Source organism: Eutrigla gurnardus (genome assembly GCF_963514095.1).
Source record: "Eutrigla gurnardus genome assembly, chromosome: 9".
NCBI classification, from domain to species: domain Eukaryota; kingdom Metazoa; phylum Chordata; class Actinopteri; order Perciformes; family Triglidae; genus Eutrigla; species Eutrigla gurnardus.
The window spans coordinates 22038664-22063388 of NC_139923.1; the positions used below are offsets into that span (position 1 = coordinate 22038664).

Here is a 24725-nt window from a genome sequence, read left to right on the forward strand (position 1 = left end):
TCCACCGTTGTGTTCATTTCGGCGAGTTCACTCAGTGCAAGCTCTGGAGTTTTATTGTTAATCCTTCAAGTTTACATCAGATCTCTCTTCGGGCCTTCTGAGGGCCACTGCCAGCCACACTCACTTCATCATGTTACTCAGCAGTGACAACACAGCCTTTGGGTGTTTCCTGATCTTGTCTCTCACTCTCTAATTGCACTGAACTCTTGCCGAGCCAAGACACAGCTGGGTACGACAACATTCACCTCATGCTCTCGGGCTGAGCACGGTCATAGCCGAGTGGTGCAGGCGGGGCGGATCCTCGGGAGAAAAAGGTTCTTGCTCAGCGTTGATTGCAAAGATAATTGTCAGAGCTGGAAGGCAACGAAGCCCCCTGCTTTTTCTCTCCTCTCATCCTCCACGCCCCTCATTTCATCATAACCGTGAGCCCCCGGTCCGTGTCTTTTTACAGAGCAGGACCCTGATTGGAACCCGAACACCGTCGGCTCGGCCAGAAGAAGCCCGAGTCGAGAGGTTCGCATCACATCCTGCATCCTGTGCTTTCCAGCTAAAACGTGCATGTGATTTATTTCTGTGCGAGAGATTTAATGAGGATCTGCTTCTAGTTTTCTCCTCTCTCGGTTTCTGCCACACACTTTTCTGGAGGCCATTATGGGAAACAAAGGGAATGACATGACTTGACTGGATGCAGAGGAGGCATGAAAGTAGTGAGAGATGGACAGTATGCGTTGGGCAGAAGACGCATGGCTGATCCTAAACAATGTCATCATCAACAACCGATATTCACAGATATCAGAGCATCAGCTGTTATCTGAAATATTATATATATATATATATATATATATATATATAATAGAACTAATTAACCAAACGTAAATTGATGTTTGCTCACTGCTTGGGAGGAGGTGCGTTCAGGGAACTATTGGTAAAGTTAGCTCCCACAACAGGTTGGTTGTGATGGTCAAAGGGGCGTGGTCATTGTTTAAGTGTGCCTTTACAAAGGAAGTGAACTGTATGACATACTGCAGAACTTTTTCACAGCAGACATTTTGGCATGTCATAGCAGGGTGAAGACAGGTGCGATTAATAATATTAATTATGGCCCTGTTCCATTAATGTGGGTCAGGGCCCTGGTATTGTGCATGCTGGCTCACTGGAATGACTGTGGGACACTAAATATAATGGGATTTGATATCAGTTACCTGTGTTTAACCTGCTATGACATGTCAAAAACTAAACTAACTTCACTTACTGGGACATTTTGAGCCATCTTAAACTGCATGTTTGGTACCTTTAGGGCACAGATGTAAAATAAAAGGAATCATGGCTGAATCCCATTTAGCTCCTTTTGATTTCAGCATCCTGCAATCGTGCATGCTCTCTCACCGTCACACTTCCATAACAGAATAGAACAGAGCCATTGTAAGTGTTATTACTAACATCCTATCCAACTATGACAGGTCATGCAGTGAAAAAGGCCTATAGAGCACTGCGATGATGACATTATTTTTGTGGGCCAACGTGGAATTTAGCATCGCCATGGTTCCCTCAACAAAGAGCCAATGGGATTTTTTTTTCCATTGGATTTTTGCAGAAAATAATCCCCGTGGTAAACACACATTTACGATACTTACACGTTTTCTTTGGCAAATAATCTTCACAAATGAACACCACTTTTATGAGTTTCAAAGCATAAATACAATCACCAGCCAACGTATAAAGAAACTACACCACGGTTGCACCTCTTCAACATCATCACCACAACAAGGCTGTCAAGGCTGCGTCTGGTGTGATGACATTGAACGTATCTGAAAATCTCTGCAGTCTCATTCAGCCACTTGTTAGCAACCCTGTTTTTGTGAGGCACATAATAGCTTCCAAATTCACAAATGGGTTATTTACCGACATATCTTAGGTCATAGCCCCAAAACTCTCTTGAGCTTGTGGGAACCACAAACCTGATTTCAGACCTCTAACCAAAGAACCCATCAACTTTTGAGACGAGGGAACCAGAAGTGCAAAACTGCTAACTCATTTCCAGATTTTTGGACTCATTCCTGCTCTACTCTACTGAGCAGGTTGTGTTCAAGGGTTGCAGTTTTATGTGATTTTGAACAAGGATTTCTTACTTCTGAAACAAAAAGAATTGCATGTTCTGCTGAAGTAGGTCGATTTGGTAGCATAGGAACTTTTTTGGGGGGTTCTTTAGCAATTAATTTCATTTGTGGCAGTAAATTATATAAGCAGGTAAATAATTCCAATAGATCAAACTGGGATACTGGAGACAGAGAGAGTGAGAAGTGAGGATTTTTGCTAGCCTGGCAACGTGAAAACCTTAATGCAACACTCTAAAAGAAATGAGATCACTCTGATCACACCATTAAACGTGAAGTCTACGCCTTATAATATATAGTATGACCCCACTTTTTCAAACAATTTCCAGAAACATCGGAAAATATAACCAGACTTCTTGCGAGATTATTCCAATTCATCATTTTTATCTGCTGCTCCCACTCTCCTGCCCATCTGTCCTTTCACTCGCCACTCTACAATACCACAAGTGATAAGAAACAATTGATTTATAAAAGAAAAAACAGGCTGAGCTGCCCCATTTATATCTGTTAAAAGGCAAAAAAAACCCTCAATAGATGCATCTAAGTGACTTTCCATCATGTATTGTATCTTTGATTAGCTGACAATGACAACAGCTGCATTACCTTGACAGAGAATTGAAATGGTCGATTTGCTGTTATGAAAGTGTCTGTGCTAAACATCCGTCAACTGTTCAGCAAACACCTGCCATCCGTAGTTTACTTGCAGGTTTCTGGACCTCGGATGACTCTTGAGCTGAAACTGTAATTCACTTTCTAATCTTTAGCTGTCCTCCCCTTCTTGCCAATCTGCTTGTGTAATGCTTTCACCCCATTCAAATGTGTCTAAATCCATCTCTCCTCCCAACCATCCGCAGCGTCAGAAAAAGGCCTCCATCACCTCCTTATACAGACACACACGCTGAATCAGTCCCGTCCTATTGATCTCTCCGTGCCCCGGCTTTCTATGAATATGAAAACTCATCTCTCTACGCTGCCGTCATCCACATTGTCTAGCCAGAGACGCGTTTTAAAAGCTGAACGGGACTTTTCGACGGTAGGCGGTGTCTTTAGGTAAGCCAGCGAATGACTTGGCCGGAGACTCTAAGTGCTCAAAGTACAGGGCACATGCTCCTGGGAGGCATTCTGCTCTATGCCAATATACCAGTGTGAGGCAAGCAGCTTACTTTATGAAGCCTCATAAACACTCACAATAAAACACGTCTCTCCCCCCTGCAAACACACAAACAAACTTAAATTAATGTGAGCTGCGCACGCACACGCACACACACACACGGGTGACGCTCTTGAAACCTGATCGGTTAATGTGTGAATATAAGCAGAGATGGTGGGATGCAGTGTCAGACACTGGCGTTTAACAGATCCAGAAACCTCTGAGTGGCTGTTTTCCTGGCACGGCTCGACCGGAGGGAAAACATGCTGCGAGTTATCAACCATTTATGGCTCCAGACGAAGTCTTTTACCGCATGCCACATCTGGAATAATTATATTTATAATCAGGAGAAAGATAAGAGGAGGTAAATCAAACACGGCCTGGCACAGAACACTTACACTTCGGCTCAATAAAAAGCTAATTGGAGTTTCCTTTCATCACGTGAGACCTTTCTGGCATTAACAAACAAGCAGTCGCTCTCCCATGGAATCAGAGTCGGGGCCCGGTCCAAGCCGGACGGCCTCTCTCGGTCCCTAATGTCTCGGAAAACAAAGGACCATTCTAGCGTGTTCAAACTCACAAAGTGCGAACAAAAACACACGGCAAGATGCGGTCATATCCGTCTCCGACCTATACTGCGAGAACAATACAGGTCTTTCACGCCACCCTAACCCCCGACGCATATTTACACAGACGTTATTAATCTGAGCTTTTTCAGTGGGTTGCCATCTGCCATTTGCCAAAGAGCATTCCACGATAAGGAAAGAGACAGCGGAGGCAGCGACGAGACAGTGTCAGGTACTGTGTTCAAGGTATTGACAACCAGGTCAATGTGCTCCCTGGAAACGCAGCTTGCTATTCGTGACAAAAGTATGGCGCTGTGTCAAACCTTGTAATCTTGTTATATGGACAGAAGCACTATAGATCTTATTACATTTCCTGCAGCTTACAGTAAAGACGAGGCTCTCGATAACGTGGGATTTGATACCCAAATTAGATGCTGTTGCAGGAAATATGCATTCAACTGGGACATACTTCTCCATCATAACATTACATTGACCTTTGATCCTTATGCTCAAATATCTGCTGCAAAGGATTGTGGGTCAGAATAGTGCAATGGACCGGATGAAGTAGGACATTTGACATGCTAGCCTCTGTATTCGGACATACTAAATCTTAATAGTATGGAAGTATTGAAATGCAACCTTAACACACATACACCAAACAATTATATCTCCCTTACATAAATCATATAATGTCTTGTTTGTACATTACTAGAAAATACAAGGGAAGCTCACCGTACTCCATAGCTGTGCACAGGTAGTAACTCCCCAAGGAGGGCCACGTTCAGTTGCATGGGAAGCAGGAGGCTTGAGTACTTCTCCACCTTTAACTCATTGCCTATTAAATATAAATAGTAATCCAGAAGGCGAACTCTCTTTTTCTGGGAACCTTTAAAGGCCTTTTTATTGTTATGGTTGGGGTTCCTCTTTGGCTTCATACACCTGTTTCACTCTTCGCATTAAGACGGTTTTTTTGTTTGTTTTTGTTAACCTGTCATCTGACGCACACACCGTGAAAAAGCGGTTCCCAACATTTAGACCCAGTCGGATCGTTTTGTCACGTTAATACCGGGTCCGTTAAAATTCAAATAAAGCGCAGCGGATATCGGGAAGCAGCTCGCGAGCCCGTCAGAAGTTACCGCCTACACGTCATCACGTCTAAGTTCACCTTCAGTTCAGCGACGTAATGCGCACTTCGCAACGCGGACGGCTAATAAAGGGAGGGGGGAGGGGGGGAGTCAACTTACCTTCGACGCTAATATTAGAAGCGATTCAGCCGCAGGTCTGAGGTCTGTCAACTTGTAGAGGTTGTTTGACCGTCAAGCGTTTTGTAGCCCTTCGTCCGGATGAGTTAGTACCCCTCCTCTCCCACATCTGGTCCCTGGACTGAAGGAGAACCTCCCATCCGAACAGCTTCGGCTGCACTCTGCGAAACTCTCTGCGAACCCTCTCTGCGAACCCCTCTGCGAACCTCTCTGCGAACCCTCTCCTCACACTTCACGATGCATAAAATAATAAAATACTCAGTTCTTGATCTGGAACATAAGCTTTGGCTGCATTGAATCTTGCAAGAGAAACAACATTCACAGTGATGCTGGGTGAGATTTCCACATTATGGCAATTATGAAAGATATAACGGTAATCATCTTTTGTTATCATGTAGGGAGTCAACCGTCTCCCTGCAGCAAACTGGCTATCACATTCAGCTTAAGTAGTTAGGTTACATGTTGCAGAAGTTGCAATTTTCCATTACATTTCCCCCATTTTAGTTTATATATTGATGGCTGAAACGCAAAACCTTCTATCTGAATTTTTTTTTACTAAAAAAACACGTTTTTTCTTGCAGAATGCTATTTGTTAAGGATACCCAATGCACAATACACTTGGACTTCTATAGTTTTGGACTATATAACTATATTATGTGTTAACAAAACAGACAATCACAAAATCCGTTTTGCTTTTCGGACATCGATATAATTTAATTACACAATAAAATGTTAATTTATCAATATTTATTTTGTCGGTCGTCCAACCACAGGAACAACATAATGTGCCCCACAGAGGCCCGGATGTCTCAACGGATGCCGGTGATGGTTGGTTCTGGGTGGAGTCATCCTGGGTGGGTGTTGGAGGGGTCCTGAAGCCGCGGCGGGCAGCGTATCCTTGACCTGTACACTTGGGAGAGGAGAGCAGACACATTTTTTTGCAGTATTGTAATATTGAATCCTCACACAGTGACATTTGGAAGTAGAACAGAATGATAAGCATTCAAGCAGACAGGTGAGGGTGCTTTGGAGAGCAATTGTCTTTAAAAACAGAGCGTGTGGCGCCAGAATCAACCAAGAATGGAACATATTCACTCCTTTTACAAGTGATATATAGGTGCTTGCTCACACGTGTCTTCACTTTATTTAACATAAGTGTCTTTGAGTATGTGTGTCATATATTTCTGTTCCAGGAGAGTGATAGCAGAAGCAAGTTCTTCATTGCAGAGTGTCTGTGTGTATTTGATGCATCACTTTTCACATTTTCTCTTTCACCATTCATTCATGCATTCAACCTTTCAAGATTTGTAGCTGCTTTTTTTCTCTTTCCTTACATTCAACTTCATCTTTCCACTGTTTCAAACCCTTTTTTTTAAAGGCTCGTGCTCCTTGATCCGGGGTTCCTTAGAAAGAAAAGCCATGACAGGAGGTTTAATGAGGAGATTAAATACGCATGCAGTACTTACACAAATATGTATTAGTCATTGCAGCAGATGTAGGATACAGATATATGCACAATGGACACTATTACTACATCTCCTACCACTGGTAACAATTACCAAACAAATAACATGTTTTCTGAACCTTTTATACTCCAATAAAAAAATACTTAAAAAAGTACGAGTAAGTGGTAAATGAATGAATCACCAAATCACTCCCAGGAGTGAGGAGGAGGAGCTAAAATAATAACATTTTAGTCTTGGATGCTGAACTTTACGCATCTCCCAGTAAAATATAGATTAAACTAAAGTATTGGAATAATAAATCCTGTTTTACTGTTGGATGGAGAAGTCCACGTCGAAATATTGGAATATATTTGAATTGTTCATCCGTCAATTCTGAGAGGACGTCTTCGATCACCTTCCTTTATTATCTATTATATTATTTGTACTGCAATATCAAGATATTGACTGCTAAAATATTTTACAGACTATATTATATCCATATTATATGTAGTGACAACTTTGAAGGAATTTAATAAAAAGTTATTAAGTGTATTTTTTGGCTAAATGGATGTTATCACCATATTGAGAGAACAGAGGAGACTGAGACGGTCCCACGTGATGCAACATTCATCTGAAGATCAAAATCAGCAAAAACCAATGAGCTTGTGGTCCAGAACCAGAGGAACGGGTCGAGCCCTGTCCTGGTTGTTAGCCAGGGAGAGGAAATGAAGAGGGAGGACTCGTACAAGTACCATGGGATCCAAATCAATAAAGAAAAACTGGTCTGGACTCTTCATGAAGGGGCAATGCAGGTCATCCTTAAGATGTGAGGAAATTCCCTCCAAGCGTACCTGAGTAATCGCATTAATGAGAATGGATGCTCAAGAAAGATCAATAGCACCTCGCTACAATTTTTGGACGTTCAACATCCCAAAAACTGACATCCAGCAGCCTTTTCCATTTAATGCTGCATTAAACAGCCGTGTTGCTTCCCGCCAGAATCCCCATAATATAATGTCCATGAAGCTAAATGCTCAGACTCAACAGGAAATCATCAAAACAGAGATGTTTCCAAAGGAAAAAGTGTGCATGTCTTGCTTGTGACCTTTTGGATTATTCAGCAACAGAGGGAAAAACCCAGTGTGTATAAACTGTAGACTGTGACACCACTGCTGTGGTGTAATCTGTCCGCTGGCATGAGAAAGATAAATCCTGTCTGTGGGGAGCTCTGTTTTCCCAAGATTAACAATTGCTGATTTACGATTCCTGGAGACACATGTTTGGACGTTTTTGCTCCAGCAGATATGTTCACTCATCTTTACACATCCTGAGATAACTCCTCTAGCCTAGTTAAAAGTTTTGGCGAGTTGCAGAGGTCAGATGCCAGCGGAGCCGCCGTCGCTGCGGGAGAACACAGGAGCTGCTGAGAGAGGGAAGGGGAAAGACACGCCGGCTGCTCTCCGTCCGTCACTCCGCTCCTTCTCCTCAAACATGCAGTCTGCTTCCAGACAATCTCATCTCTCCATCCATCACTCATTTCTGTTTTTCAGCAGGTTATCTTAGAGGCAGCCAGTGAGAGGGGCCGTCGCTATGGCAACCACTCCAGCTCCTGGATGGAGCCCAGGGTTGTAAAAGTGAAGAGCAGAGGGCCGTTACGAGCCGAGTCGTTTCCCTTCAAGTCCACAATTTAATGGAGGGGTCACTGGGGTGGGGAGGGCAACATTTCAACTCGGCTACATCAAGATAGTTTTAAATGGATGCCATACTATATTTTAGTCCCCAGGTTTATGCATGCTTTTAAAGAGGAGTGCATTGACTTCTCAAGGAGAAAGAGGTAAACAAGTGGAGTGGGAGGAGAGTATGGAAGAGAGTGGGTTAAGGGAATGGACATGATGAAGAGGTACTGTAAAAAAAAGCGTTAGCCATGGCAACAACAGACTGAAAGGAAACGAGAGGAAACAGCCAAGACGGTCCATGTTGGTTTATCAAGTTCATTTTGTCGCTAGGTTCTTTCCCCTCCCTCCAAAATACACCATGACATCACACCGAGCATGGGAAACTTCTCCAAACCATAACACTGTCTCGCTTATCTCTTTTATTGCTGACTGCAGAGATATTCATCATTAGTGAAGCACGCACAACAACAAAAAAAAACACATGACCACGCAGTGGGCAGAGTAGAATGAATTACAGTGCAAATCTGCCATAATGAGGCCAACATATTCATTTGTCTCTTGACAAAAAACTTGCTCAGACCATGTAAAAGTTTATTTTGCCAGAATTGCTGACAATACAGTATACTAATTCTGGTTAAGGCAGTTGATAAAATACATATTTACTTCAACAAAGAGTAAATACAGTCAGTTCGCTCAACACGAAACAAGACCTCAAAACCCAACCATCATTTCACGCTCTCCAATTGTCTCTGTCACAATGGATGAAAGCAAAGCATCTTTAAAGCCATTTTGATGGCCAGGGTTCGAAATTAAGAGAAAAAACATTGAGAAACTAAAATGAAAACACAATTTTATGGCAACCACAAACATGTTTTATTTCACAGAGACAAAACTTGGGGGGGAATAAACAACTTCAAGGTTTTCTTGGTTTTCTACAAGCGACTTGTTCCGTCTACAACTGGCACCAGATCTTCTATTTTATTGATGTTCTACCTTCAAAATTAAAACCCCCTCAAAATGTTCGGCATGTAACAATTAGATAAATCAAACAAACATAAAAAAAAAAAGCTGTGCGGCTAAAGCAATATGAAAACTTCTTGTTGAGTAAATCAAGGCAGGGCTCACAGCTGGGAGACAAAGCAGGGACTGAATCATGGAGAGTGACAGGAAACCAAATGAATCACAACCCAGAGAAGCTTCGTCTAAATCTACTTTCCACTGCAGTCCGTCGTGACAAGATGTGACGAGAGAAGGAGCACAGCACTGGTTTGTTTGAGGTGGGATTCAGGGGGTTTAGCAAACCCTCATGGGGGTTTCGGGGTTAGCCAAGCGACTTAACTCCAAATAACTCCGCTGTTTTTTCCAAAGTTGACGTAAACAAGTGCTGATGAAGAGGCAGGGTGACGGTCTGAATAAGTAGCATCCTCCCTGTATAGACAATAATCCCACTGTGTACTCTGCGGAGGTCCTGGTGATGAAAACACCAGAAAGACCACGGTTGATTTTGGATTATCACGGCCTTTTAAAGTTCTCCGCTAGCATGTCCCCGTTGCAACATCTGATTGGCAACAAATTGCGGAGTTTACAGGGGGAACCCGCCGAAAAAAAGAAGCTTCTTCCCTGTGTTTCATTAGTGACCTTCAGTGTTCATTTAAAATCGCTCGTCAGTGTGCGTTTGTTGACCACTGGGACTCATCAGGCCAGGCTGTGGAGCAGAGTTCTGGGGCTGCGTTGATCCAGACGGGGGCTCTCAGGTGGCCACAGAGGTAACGATCTGGACCACTTCGCCGTTCTCTCCCTGGATGGCACCCTGGATGGCCTCTTTCACCTCCATGTCCGCCTGCAGGGCCGGGGCTAGCTCGGCAGCCTGAGAGAGGGGAAAGGGAAGAGGTGATCATCGGGAAGACTTTCAACTCCTCAGCATCCTGCTTGAGCTAATCAGAGTAATTCTCAAAAGGGCCGTGTGTTTCCTGTGAACAGACAGATGGAGACCAAATCATCCTGTAGCAACCCTGCCCCCTGTGTCATTGTTGGAAACAACCGCAGTGAATGGAGAAAGATGGAAGGAGCAGAGGAATGACACGAGATGAGGGAGGAGATATATCAGAGGGAAGAAAGAGGAAAACATTATGTGGAAGAGAGGCAGAGTGACAGGTGGAGAGAGACTTGTGAGAAGTGATGAGTTATTTGTGTTTTAATGCTCTCTGTCTCTATGGCCGGTGTCAGACAGAGCGAGGTATTGTGTGGGTGAAACCCCTTCAAAAGATGAGAGGTTCATGACTCAGTGCCTGGATGATGACCATGAAGAGTGACTCACTGCTTCCTCGAATGCACGCCAAAGGTTCCCTCAAGCACACCTGCAACATTGAAGCCTCCCTCCAGCCCAGCTGCAGCACAGCAGCACACACAATGCAACAACACACGAGGCTGACACATTGCAGAGGCCAAGTAAAACTCATATGGACCCATGTTTTTCACTGAGAATTTGAAACACTGGACATGAACTTGAACCGTCTGCCTTCTTTCTTCCATTTGAATACTCTCTTTGTAAGAAGTGCGGTTAAACCAAGCTATTGGTGCTCTGTAGTCCGGACTTTAGACCTGAGCTGGAGATGAACCCGGCTGCATCAAAACATTATCGCCAACTGGCAGAAATGCCCATTGGAATGCAGTGTGTTGCCCCCATACTTCATCTACTTTGGGTAATGGAATCTATTAAATAAAGAGAGGGAAAAATGCAGAGAGAAATAAATACAAAAGCCTAAGTAATTTCTCAACTCGTCTAAATGCTACCACATGTCTGGAAACGGATGAGAGCAATTCTCTCGATTCAACACTTTACTGAAAAGAGGAAGAGGGGAGGAGGGGGGGGGGACACAACAGCTCTAACCTTCCTATGAACTTTGAACTGAAAGCTGGCGATGTTTACACATTAGGACATCAAAAACCCAATTGTGATCATAACCCACTCTGTCCCAGACAGGCCAAGTATGTATGTTCCCACATAGGCTATTCAATGGTTCTTTGCCATCTGTCTTTACAGATTCAGTTCTATTGTTTGGAGTCGTAACTGGTTAATGCTATTCTGTGTCTTTATTTACATTCTTGTGTTTTAATTGTATGCATAAGATGTGTTGTGCCGTGATTATTGGTGGGATGGATATAGGGTCTTTTTTAAAGGTAAAAGAGTCCACTTGAACATGGGATGAACTGGATGTACACTTGACACCTTACTTATTTTGGCACCGACGTCCAATGACAAATCTGCTTCTGACGAGCTTAAGTATAGTTTGAGCAATAAACACCACATTGTTAACAAGCTGTTTCCCTCCCTCATTGAGCATGTCCCTGCGACCTTACTGAACTCAAACTCCGCTGAACAGAACGCCGATGACTGATCAGACCTCTGCCTTGTTGATTTCTGTCAAGATCTGTGTAGAATCAAGCATTGGTGAAAAAAAAAAAAGCCCTTCAAACGAATCAGTTGGATAAACAAACAGCTTGATTGTTCGCTGCGCTGAGCAACGTGGAGCGCAGACCTTGGAACGCAGTAGATGGGGTGGCAAACATTCTGCATGCTCAGTTTGTGTGTGATCCACACCCAAAACAATTAGGATGCTGTAATCAACTCGACAATCACAGGGGCAAGGAATCAAATGCCTAGACAACTAGAGACAACACAAGGACAACAAGACGGGGTCTCGCTCAGAGAGCCAAACTTTTAACTAGGAGAAGCCAAAAAAACCTAGTGCAGGGCTGTCTGCAGACCATATCAGGATGGGGCTGGTGATTTACACAGCCGTAAAGTATTTGAAGTTCTCTCTGTTATCGGGACTAGAAGGTACCCAGTTTGGCACGGGACTTAAGGGAAAAAAGCAGTAAGGAGAAAATGTGATATTCAGCATTTTTGAGGAACAATGAAAATGTGTGGTTCTTTTATGTTCCTTCCAGAGTTAATCCGACCACTTGAAAGGCCACGATGCCGTGTGCCTGTGTACTATCCTGAATACACATGCGTCTGTTGCTCAAAATGCTCAATCATCAAGAGATTTTAGGCTTACCTACTCATTACTGCTCTTCGTTTTTACACTCTACCCACTCTACTTTATTGTGTTAAATTACTGTTTGTCCACCCGCCGCCATAATGGCTTAAAGCTGAGTGCATTCTTATTTGAGTGAAATTATGACAACAAGGGGGAAAAGCAGTCTTCAAGTAGTTCAGCCAAATTGCAGACATTACACGCATATTTTAATTTTTAAAATTACGGTAATTATGAATGAAATATTACAGGATACAGGCTAGTTGGAGCCTAATTTAAGAAAACATGCATGTATTCCTAAAAATTCAGTAATATATACAATAGACAAGCTCCCTTTTAATTTTTAGGTAGATTGAGTTTGATAATTAAGAATAAGGACAATTAAAAAACAACAATTAAAGACTTCTCCTTTACAAAAGCATGAATTTTCGGCTTTAGAGATGATGAGTTTTTCACTTAATTAGTTCTCTGTCATGATTTATGAAACGCTGACATTTTACGTGAATTTGTTCACACATATTTTCACAATATACACTGCCGCTCCTTTCGTAAGCACAAAGAAGGTGTTTGGGGCTTTGACACAAGCACAATGACCCACTGTTTGCAGATTTGGGGGGAAAAAAACAGGCGAAAGGCAATGTGAGGTGACTGGCCATGGAAGCGTTCCAACACTGGGATGGGCATGATATTCTACAGGTTGAGTCATCAGTAAAAACAATTAAAAACACTGATTTCAGTTCAGTTTAAAAATGTTTTTTTTTTTAAAAAGGCACAAGACTGTGTGTGTGACTTAAAGCAACCTAGGACTTCCAACGACTGCTGCAGTAAGAAAAATGTAATCACCAAGCTTCACTGAGAATGCAGGTTGCTGTGGCGCTACTGCCTGGCTGAGCTTTGCAGGATAGTTCCTGCAAGTTGAATCAAATCCCTTTTGGATTTGCATAAATTGTTTATGACTTGAGGTGGTGTGGTGTTTAGTTGCGTGTTTGGAATGACAATGCTTGGAATTAGCTGTAAATGGACTTTTGTGACTCCGTCTCACCGTGTATTTACTTCCATAGAACAAAAATCTAAAGGAGAAGCGCAGGGAATTGCTCTATGAGATCTGCTGCTGGCACACAGCCTGCGTTAAAAGCTTTGTTTGGCAGATTAGTATTGTGATGAAGGAGTAAATAAATGCATGCCACCAAAACCTCACTCACATGTAAAGTAGCAGCAAAATTACAATGCAGTCAAGCTAGCCGCCACTTGGATTTAGATTTTTGTCTATTCCTGGTGTTTCAGGCACGAGTGCCTGAGGGCCAAAAAAGGTGAGGGAAGATTTATTTCTGCAATATTTTCTCACATTTGATATACTTAATAAAAAATGATAATAAAATTAATTCCGCACATTATATGAAATCCAACAATATTCCAAAGTTATTCTACAGTTACAAGCTTTTATAGGTAATATTTCTGCGACTTCCTGTATATTCTTTGAAGTCTGCTGGAAACTAACTCGACCACAGCTTTTTTTATCATCGCCACCGGCTCATCTGGGACGAGCCCAATGACTCACCCCTCCCCAAACCCCCACTCCGCTCTCTCGTTTCCACAACTACAAGTGAGTTCAAACACATGTATCGCATGAAGTGTCGCAAAAAGTCAAGGCGTGCAGATTTGTCACTTTGTGATGCCAGAGAGCACATCTGTGAAGTTGCAGGGACCGATTCGAGAGCTTGTAAAGCTGGTGTACTGGAAAATGCACTAAAAATGGACTGTTGGATTATACGTTTGCAGCTGTCATTCTGTTTATGTAGATATCCATCTTCACATTTGTGGATGTTTTTTTTCTGACCTCACGTTCACAGCACAGATTGATGGTATCACTGAAAGACTGATTCCTGAACTACAGTATGTACTTCAGAGAGAGGGAATGAGGTACAGGAACAGTTATTTATTATGGATTGCTTCAAAAACAAACACACGTAGGAGGACTGATTTAGATTAGTACTGGGGTCTGTTTCACCTCAGATGATGGATACATGCTCCAGCACATGGAATGCAACTCTGTCACTAAGCCGTGTTTGTGTACACGCATGAAAGGGCTTGTGTTTGCGTGTTGTTTTACCTGTACGGCAGCTGTGTGATCTGCGACTGGGGCGAGTTGGACGTACTGCACCTGGATGTCGGGTGGGAGGGGGGAGCCTTCTACCGCCGTGGCCCCGCCATCAGCTGATGCCACCGCTATGAGCTGAGCCCCGCGCAGCACCTAGGACAGACAAGAAGGGAGAGGACAAAAGCATAGTCAACCACAGCTGATGTTTTCAATACTCTCAAGATTTTTGTTGTTCAATCTGCTGCTATTTCCACATAAAAGTGAGCTGGATGAACGTCCCCCACGTCAGGTTCAGCCAGCGCTGTTTGAAAAGCAACAACCAGGCTCTTCAATGCCCCACAGCGCACACATTGGAAACTATATACTAAAAACAAACAGCAGAACGCCTCATTTACGTCCTATCTAATCGGTTTATGTTCTTTTTTTGATTACAGCCATCGGTGTGTACAAGCAAGGTGTCACACAAACACAACAAGTATCTTAGTGGAAGGGACCGGGTCATGCGAGTGCTATGAATGATACATTTCAGTCCTGCTGTTCTAACTGCTCCGCGTCCCACCCTCTGTTTAAAACTTGATTTACTGAGGAACTTTGTGGTTGATTCAATTCAATTATATTTTAACAAGTTTTGTTTTCCTCCATAACACAGTATGCTAGTTAAGATTTCACTTTTATTTGGGTTCATTTAATTTAAGTCATATTTAGAGAAAGAAATTGGCAGAGGACGGAGAGTGAAGCATGGCAGGGGGGACCCGAATCTCCAACAGCGCTGAAAGTAAGCCGGACGACATTAGGGCTCTGTGGTTTTGACGTACTAATTACAGAGAGGCGCAGTGCAGCTGGAGCGTTGTTGGGGATTCCTATAGTTTGTTGTGAGGCTATTCCTATAGATAGACTGGAACCACAACACACACAGAGGGCAGCATGTGTGTGTGAGTATGTGTGACCTCATAAAAAGTGTATACGCGCGCGCACACATACACGCTCTGGGATTAGAAGAGTACTGCTGGTAATTTGGACAGCATGATTCCCATGTGACATACAAACCTCCTGTCAACACAGACACAGAAAAAGACGAATGGAGGGAAACCTTCACTGGGCTTTGTGCTTATGCACAACATTTAAGTCAGTGCAAATCTGATGCGACACCACAGATTAACATGAGCCACCAGTGAATGTCATTTTATCTGGTAGGTTGATGTCAACAAGACGAATATGACTTGGCGCATCCCAGTTCACTCAGACAGAGGTCAGAGACCACACTACTACCATTAAGTGCGGCCCAGAGCTTACCAACAAGATGTTACTGGGTGGCGGGGGGCGTTCCAACATGAACTGACAGCACAGTCTCATTTATATTCTTCCCATTTTCATGGCCTTGGAAGGAACACACTCTTTCAGTGTCTCTTGACAACTTTTATATGCATGTTGTCATTGTGTGTCTTCTCTTCTCTGTTATGGGTGGTCCTCATCTCCAGCTCATTCCTCTTCCAGCTGCACTTGGTACTGGGACTGACTGGGACATGCTCAACAGACGTGGAAGAATATGCAAGCCAACAGAAAAATCAAAACCTCACAAACCTCAATTACAGATGTTTGTTGCCCCCTAACCCTTCCAATCCCGGAGACCCACACTATGTCCCAACCTTTACTTTGAAGTTCTGGGTTAGTGACGGGCCCCAAAGGTTCAGTTAACTCCCCCTCTCCCCCCCCAGACCGCCGACTTGCCTCGTCATCCAAGAGACTTTGCCAATTTCACCACAAAATCTGCTGCTTCATCACCAGAATGTGCCAGGCCCGGCCATCCCGATGGAAGCTATTAGTATAAAAGGCATGTCTGACTCACCCGATCAGACAAAAAGGACTTTTCGAGCACAGACATGGATCGAGGCCGATACCAGAAGTCTCTTTGAACTGAGCCAAATGAATCACTGTGTTTGAGGACCCATGAAAGATCCCTGATCAATTAGAGCATGGGAGGGTTCGTAAAATCAGTAATCAGACAGTTAGAAATAATTCAATATGTTGCAATATATGCTTATGTGCTTAGAGAGTTGGAAGAGAAGACCAATAACACTATTATGTGCACAAATTATAAAGCTAGAGCTAGCAGCCAGTTAGCTTAGCATAAAAACTGGGAGCAGGATGAAACAGTTAGCTATACTACTACCCTGACAACAGTGAATTAATGTATTTCCCAAAATGTCAAACTATTATATATACTTGACGTAGGGATCATCCCTCAGGGGCTAAATCCATGATAACAATGCTCCATTAGTCACCTCATTGAGAGCAGTGAGAACCCGAATGTCCTGCCAGCTGTCAAGTCTGTCATCATGGCAGACATCCATAGAGATACGTCCTTAACCCCGCACTTCATCACACTGTTGTCTTATCAGGAATGAAACGCAGCTTTGCCAAGTGTGCATCTGTCCGGAGTCGCATGCACGCGAAGGTATATGTGTGCATGTAACTCAACCGTCGTCATTTGTCTGTACTGCAAGTGCATAATTACCGTAATTCAAAGGATTTTATGTTTGATACTTGAGATCGTAAACACTTGTCTAACTCAATTAGATTCCCAACCTCCATTTGAGAGCGGTTTGCATTCTCAGCTGTGAGGAGCAGCACACAGAGGCACCACAAAAGCAGAGTTGGAATGGTGTGTGAGATCTCTGCGATTACACAGGAACTTCTCGGGTCCACATCCTGTCCCACGACTCGCTTTGTCGGAGTAACTCTTCTCCACTATTTGGGTGTAATACTGTCATGCTTGGCTTTAATCATGGCTCAGGGGGGAAACAATCTAAATAAATCTACGCTGAAGAGATGTACATCCAGGAAAGTGTCTAAAGAGGATCCACTTCAGCCTTGTAGTAGAAAAGTTTCCCCTATAAGCATACAGTATTGATCTTTGGACTATAATTTCCACAAGAATGTAAGTTTGTATAAAGTACTATTGAGCACCATTACTCCTCATTCAGGTAATAGGACAGAATCATCAATACACTATTTGGCAATAATGCAAAAACAATAACAATCACAGAATTATTACAATGAAAGCTTTTATGAAGCAGAAACGTGTTCCGCTTGAACAACATAAAGATTGTTGGTAGAAAAAGTATCACATGGTGAGAAGATTTAAGGATGTTTTCTGGGAGCAGACAAGTCCCCCAACACTGGGGGAACTTTACAGTCTTGCCGTGAGTGCTTAACTGCCTCGCTAAGAGCCGGGATGACTCACTCAAAATACAGCCCAATATATTAGTTTTGACGTAGTGGGCTCAACTCATCAGTAACAGGGGCCATCAGCAGATTTTAAGTGCATTAGTTACTGTCGACCTCAACGTTTTAGCGATTGGGACCCTTACATAATCAGCACCGGCTGGTTGGCCATCACCGTGCTAAAGGTCCAAGGAGCAGAGCAGACAAGAAGGATTAAAGGACTATCATAGTGCTTGAGAGAAGAGGGCTGAAAAGCCAAAAGCATGTTGAATTCTCTGCAGGCTTTGCAAGCTAACATGGCCTCGAGAAAATAGGGAAAGAAAAAAGTAAATATTTTGCTGATGCTGTAATGCGTTCAGTAATGGATCCAGGACATTAAGGAAACACAGCAATGGGAGGGTAAAGACACAAACATGAACAACAACTGCAGCTTAATACAAAAAATATTCATGGTTCCCAGACTGAAAGACAATAACGATCTGGATAAACAAGGCTTTGCTGCCCTGCCCTCATCTGTGCTTGTCTGAGGATTCTTCTCCTTTCACGTAATTTGAAACAATTTAAAATTGAATAAAGAGGGATTAAAGAAAGTATGAGTTGTTCAAAATACGTTGCCTCTAAATTCCCATATGTAGCCTTGGCAACAGTCTCAGAGTAATGCATCAATCAGGAGGCCTCAGTTAAACTTAGCTGTGAAACTGACGATACAATGAGCACACGGCTCAGTGTGCATTAAAATTGTTGTGTACTTCAACCTCGCTGTAATCAAAGTACTCTTGAATCCCACATAACACATGTTCCTTAATTGAGAAGAAACAAAAATCCACACACATAAGACAGGTTTTTCTGTGTTTTACAAAAAGGAGAGCCACACAAATGTGGTTCTTATCATTCCCAGAGAAAAACCTCCTCTTCTTTCAGATCTGGAAAACAACAAACAACCAAAACAGGGAAATGAGAAAAGAAACATTTGGACTTTGGAGTGGCTGGAACTTCCTCCCGGCTTCACGGCCACCAACAACATCAGCAACTGCCAACCGTGGACAGATGTCCAAGAAGAAACAGCATCTCCGGGTGGGTCGGTGGGGTAGAGGGTGAGGAGGGAGGGGGGCTGTAAAGATGCCCATAGACACGGCGCTCTGTGCTGAGTGATTGTTTAGTATAGACTGGGAAAATGAACACACTGGCCTAAATATGTCCCCCTGCAAGCATCTCAGTTACATATGTGTTTTATTTCACCTCCGAGTCCGAGCACTAATTCTGCTGTCAGCTGAGCTGCAGCATATAATATGATTTATGAGACAACAATGGGCTTGGGATACAAATAAACTGAAATCTAAGCCAGACAGTATCCTGCTTTGTTCATCTATGATTTGTGAATTCTCTCACTTATTGGCGGTTGTAGGTTCAGACTTTTGACATGTGATATTGCCATACATTACTGGTGTATCTATGTCTTTTCCACACATTATTCTTTGAAATACATCCATATTATGCATCTTTATGTCTTTCAAGACCACTGACCTTGTGACCTGGCCAACTGTTTCTCAATTCCACCCACACCCTGACACTGTTTCTACATCAGAGCTCAACACCTGCATCCAATCAAACCCTCCCTTGCATCCTTTGCTCCGCAACTCCCACCAGCATATTGGGAGTCAGATTCAGACAGCGCTCGAAAAAAGGTTTTATGACAAACCCAGCTTGACTTGAATTCTGATCCAGAACCAGCAAATCAAAGTGGGGCTATATGACAAAAAAAAAAAAACAAGACAAAAAAAACACACAGCCGCAAGAACGACCCGGTCCCCATAAAAAGAAAAAGAACATTTCCTTGAAGGTTTTCTCTGTTCTCAGTGTTTGAATTCCAAACTTGGTCTGCCTAATTGTAAAGGGCACTTTTACAATGTCAGTACATTTTATGATTTAAGATGAACACTTTATCATGTTTCCAATTATACAATTGAATTCAATGAAGCCAGAGGAGATGATATACACAGGTTGTAAAACTCCACTATATCCACAAAATACTCATCTGATCTCATATTAAAACACAATCTATACATGCACAATGATGAAGGCCAAGACGTTTCTTAAATCAAATGACATTTTTCTGACATCTGAAATGATACCTCAGATGTCCATAGTTCTGGCACTTCCCTTTGAATACCCAAACAAATGAGGATGCTTTGTAATCTAGATTCAAGACAAAACGCATCCAGATGACCCAAGAATGACCTTTTAAGCAGTACACGCAAAACCTCCAAATGATCTTTCCTGCAGAGGACTATCATCAAATCAGCACCTTTGACACACAGCAGCCAGGATTCCAACAGTCCTACGTCAAGTCTCAGATCTGCCTTGACAGACATCTGTCATCTTACATCAGCACGAAGCACGCTGGAGTCTTTAAGAGACATCACATCAGATGCAATCACTTTTACTGCTGCCAGAACATTCGTCAGCACTGGTAAAAGAGGAAACAAAACAAATCATTCGGAAGACTATCAAGTAACATGCATCTGGCATGGTTATTTAATAGTCACATTAATTAGAATGTGGAGTCTGACTTTTTGTTGCAGTAAGCGGTTTTTCTATCATTTCAAGAAAAACAAGTTTTAATGTTCCCTACAGCTAGTGATGCTGCTTTTTCCCCCACAAACACACTCCTTTCAATCCATGTTTTGCTGTATGTGCAAACAAACCTAACAAATGCACTAATAATATAAATACTACTGATTAAATGAGTCATTGGAAAGACAGATGAGTAATCTAGTTCTGCTAATCAAATTGTGCTTGTGTCCAATGTTCTGATGAAATTTACATGAATACACAAGTATTACGGTAACCAGGTTACGAGTTCATGTAAATGCACAAGCTTTTGCAGTAATAACTGCAGTCCCTGTCAGGATCCAGATGAAGTTGAAACTGATGGATGAGGACCTCTGTAGGCCTGGGACTGAGTGGGACAGGGTTGCACTAGGCCTGTGCTGATGAGTCACGCTGAAATGCTTCTCAAACATCTGGTCCCTCTTACTCACACACCCCCCCAGCAACCCTGAGCTCTGCCCACAAAGACAGAAGAAAACACCACTGGGGGTACCTTCCTCTGCACTGCTCTTAAATGCTGACTAACAAACACACACACACACCCACACAACTAAGGAATCCCCCGATCTATGGCCGTTTATCACCAGGCCATGATGCCACAAGGACACAAAGCAGACCACTACTCCTTTGAAACAGGATCCACCACTAGATCTCTAAATCCTCCACTGCTTACGTATATCCCACTGACTCTAAACATTGGCAACAAAACATCTTTATGTCTTTCATCTCATTTCCCCCCCCCCCTCCCCTCGGACTGTGATCAACAGGAATCGCAACAGCCCCTTTACATGTTAGAACCGACATTCTTGAGCAAAGAGAGAAAAAGGAAAATGAGTAACTCAGGCATCGGGCCAGCAGTTTGATTCCATCACAAATCACACCGATTCTCTGAGGTTGACTTTGTTCAAGCATCTGCTTTTGTGTAAAAATGACAAATCAAGAGATGCTGTTCCAGAACACCTTTACAAAACGCTATCTAGCAACAGACATCGAGGAGCTGATGAATCTGGCACAAGCTCACACGACTGTAACAACATCAACAAGTGAGCTCAAAAGGCACTTATTTGTCCATTTCCTCTTCGTCTATTCTTTGTTGCCTCAAGTCATTCTCTCACATTTGCTTGTTCGGCCCTTTTTTCCCCTCATCCTTTCTTTCCTCGGCACGTCGTTCACTCTCTGTGTACCATCACTCTCACACACTATACGGCCTGTATTTTTCCTGGTTCTGGACTAGTTGTGTGCTTACGGGTTCTGGCAACGCAGAGAACAGGGAACAGCAAAGAGCTGGACTCTCTGTTCTGTGACCCAGTTCCCACACTGACCAAGAACAATGCCGCGTTGGGAGTGTCCAACAGATGCACCGCAACATGTGCTGACAGGAGGGGGGTGACAGAGGTTCAATTAGGGGAAGGAAGTCAGGTGGAGGGGGGGGGATACTCTTGATAATAACTTAAGCCCCCCCAATGGGACCACTGAGATCCAACGTGGGTGAATAATTCAGTCAGATGACAGGATCAGTAAATTTGGTGAAGTCTCCCGAGATGTGCTGGATGTCTCTGACTGACATGACATTTATTTACAGCTATCTGACAGGGAGAGTCCTCTAAAAACCTATGAGCTCATCCAGCAGTGAATTTGCCGTTCCTCTGTGTTATTTTTTTTTCTTCCCTTTTCACATATTTACAAAGAAGTGACAGTGAATGTGAGTAGGGGAGGGGGGAGGCCATTGAGGGCACATTGCATTTATTATTATTATTATGTATGTGTTAATGTCTCATTATTCAATCCTGAATGGGACAAACCATCACTTCCAGACAGTGTTCCTTTTTTGCTTTCCCCTCCTCCTCAGTCACTCCTTTCATCTAACAATCTCCCATTTGCTCTGCATCAGTGCAGGGTCTATGGGTCTACATAGACAACCTCTGTATAGCTTTGCGTACAAGGCCATACTTGGTAAAGTTCCCTCATATATATATATATATATATATATATATATATAGATATAATCTCCTTACTCAGATATCCAGCAATCTTGGCTTCCAGTTGGCTTCCTCTGCACAGAGTTGAGAGGGGAAAAGCCTTTTTCTACTTCGCTTCCTGAACTCTAAATCTGCAGAGTTTACTATATTTTAATAAGCTAATACCCTTGGAAAAATAAAGTCATGTTAAATGTCCATGCCACTGAGAAATGCAATTGCTTTATTTGAGCTGGATTTAAGCTCTCCCTTTTAGGTTTGATTATTGTATTTCTTGTCTGATGTGTTTTCGTTCTATTTAAACTGCAACTGATGTAAAAAAAACAAAAACAAAAAAACAACAACTATTTCATGTCAGTAAAGCTGGAGCAGGGGCTTGATCCTTTAACAAGGGCTCAAATCCCTTCACTAATGTCTTTCTGAAGAAAAAAACAAAACTTTTGAGTTAATTCTGGAGCATTATGCAACAATAAGCACAACACGATTAGAGCTTGTTAGCTTGCTGGACAGCATTATTTACTCATACAGACACACTCACAACTGATGAACTCTGAGTGACAAAAGCGTCTGCTAAATGCCCTAAATGTAAATGTAAATGAAAGAATGATCACTTTTATTTTTTTCCTGAACAAGTGATTGCAAAATATATTTATTTCCTGATCAAAAAAATCAGACAGGAAGGAAATGGATTTTAGCAATGCAGCCTTGTCCGTGCAGCACTATTCATACCGAAAATGCATGACAACACTTAGAAATGCCCCATTTATTTCCATCATAATACGGCCTTAGTGCTAAGTGTTATTCCAATAAACACAAAATTATTTCGTTCTCCGAAATGTGATCAATGGAGAAATGCCATTCTTCTGACGACAGAAGCACCACAACAGAAGGAATGAACAGGCCAACATTATGGAGCATTGAACACAGCGAGTAGCAGCCTAATAAACAGAAATAAACAACTCATTAAACAGAAAGGAATACCAATTACTATTTTCCATTATCTAAAGTCATTCTTTTTGAGGAAACTGGCATATGTTGTAAAGACTGTCTGCATAGTCTGTTGGTAAAACAATGCCAGTTTTGAGGGGAGAACTACTTAAAAAACATGGCATGTACACAAGTCATTAAATACAACCCATCCCTAGGAGTGGTAAATAAATCATAAACTGCTTCCATATGTAGGTTTGACTCAGTTTCTCAATGGAAATTGACACCTCAATTTGGGGTAAATGAGCAGCTCTCAACGGGACAAATACTGCACAGAGACACAAAATAAACAAGGTGCAGAACCGTGGAGAATGTGGCCCCTTAATGAGGCCACAGATTGACCTGAGAGTGTGAACATCTGACAGTTAATGTGACCTGGATGCGTCAGGTGGCGTTTAAAAGACAGGTGGGGTCACAGCTACGTAGCAGAGGGAAGATGAATAGAAGATAGGGAGGAGAGGAAACCCGCCCAAGAGAAAGAAAAATAACACTAACACAATAAGCACTATTCAGCCAAATTACAAAATCAGCGACATCATACATAGTCTATTTGTTGTAGGCTTCTCTGTAACACACACACACACACACACACACACACACACACACACACACACACACACACACACACACACACACACACACACACACACACACACACACACACACACACACACACACACACTCGACATTTAAGAAAGTTCTGTTTTGTCTTTGTCTGAGGTTCTCAACAAATTCTGCTCCAACATACACTACACCAATCATGATAAAGACACATTATGTCATTTGGAAGCAACCATATCAAGTCAAAGTGATTCATCCCCTTAAATAAGTGCTATCACTTATATCATAATTGTTTGTTGTATTTCCCTCGAGTGTCTTTATGGGCCTTCTGGGGTTCATCAGATTTAAGAGCTGACCTAAGAGTCGGCCGCCCTCTTCTCTAGAGCGAATGTGAGAATGAAAAGCTCGACCTGCAACAAGTCACTGTGTTTGTTTTGGCACTTAACTCATATCATTCGACAGACCCAATCAAAATATCAGCTAAAAAGAACAAGGGAAATACAAAGAGCTTCTTACTGGACTAGGCTCCCAGACACTGCAGAGGGAATAGAAAGTTCTGGCATGTGCGCGTCTATCTAGAAGAAACTAATGCCTATCCATATCCCACATTTTCAAACAGCCTACCCTACAACCTAGAACAGCTAAAAGTCATAAAGCTGATGAGAATGTGCAAAAATAAAAGGTTCTGGTGAAAAATTGTTAAAAATGTGTGTTGTGTTGCAAAATTTCAGCCAAACCCTGGACAAAATCCCAAAGGGAGCCCATGAAGAATGCTGCCGTCAGGCAAAATGATCCGGTCATCCGAGGACACATGCAACCATGTGAGTTTATGAATGTGTGTGAGAGAAGGAGCGTGAGGATGTGTGGTGACTACCTCAACCAATTGAAAACACACACAGCGCTAAACAGCCAATAAAGCTATACAAACAACAAATAAACTCATGTAAAGCAGATGAATCCACGTATCACAAACGTGCGCACAGATGGCTAATGGTGCTTTGAACCGATGACCGAA

At 42.6% G+C, this 24725-nt stretch overlaps 1 protein-coding gene across 1 annotated transcript in view; it reads right to left on the minus strand.

Moving 5' to 3' along the window:
- Positions 1–8617: 8617 nt before the first annotated feature.
- Positions 8618–24725, minus strand: part of banp (BTG3 associated nuclear protein) — a 32636-nt gene continuing 16528 nt past the window's right edge. Inside the window, exons 12-13 of the mRNA XM_084018154.1 lie at positions 14364–14504; positions 8618–10080 (exon numbers count right to left, since the gene is read on the minus strand). Coding sequence (XP_083874280.1) covers positions 9964–10080; positions 14364–14504 — 258 coding nt within the window. The 3' untranslated portion in view covers positions 8618–9963. The remainder of the gene's footprint in view (positions 10081–14363; positions 14505–24725) is intronic.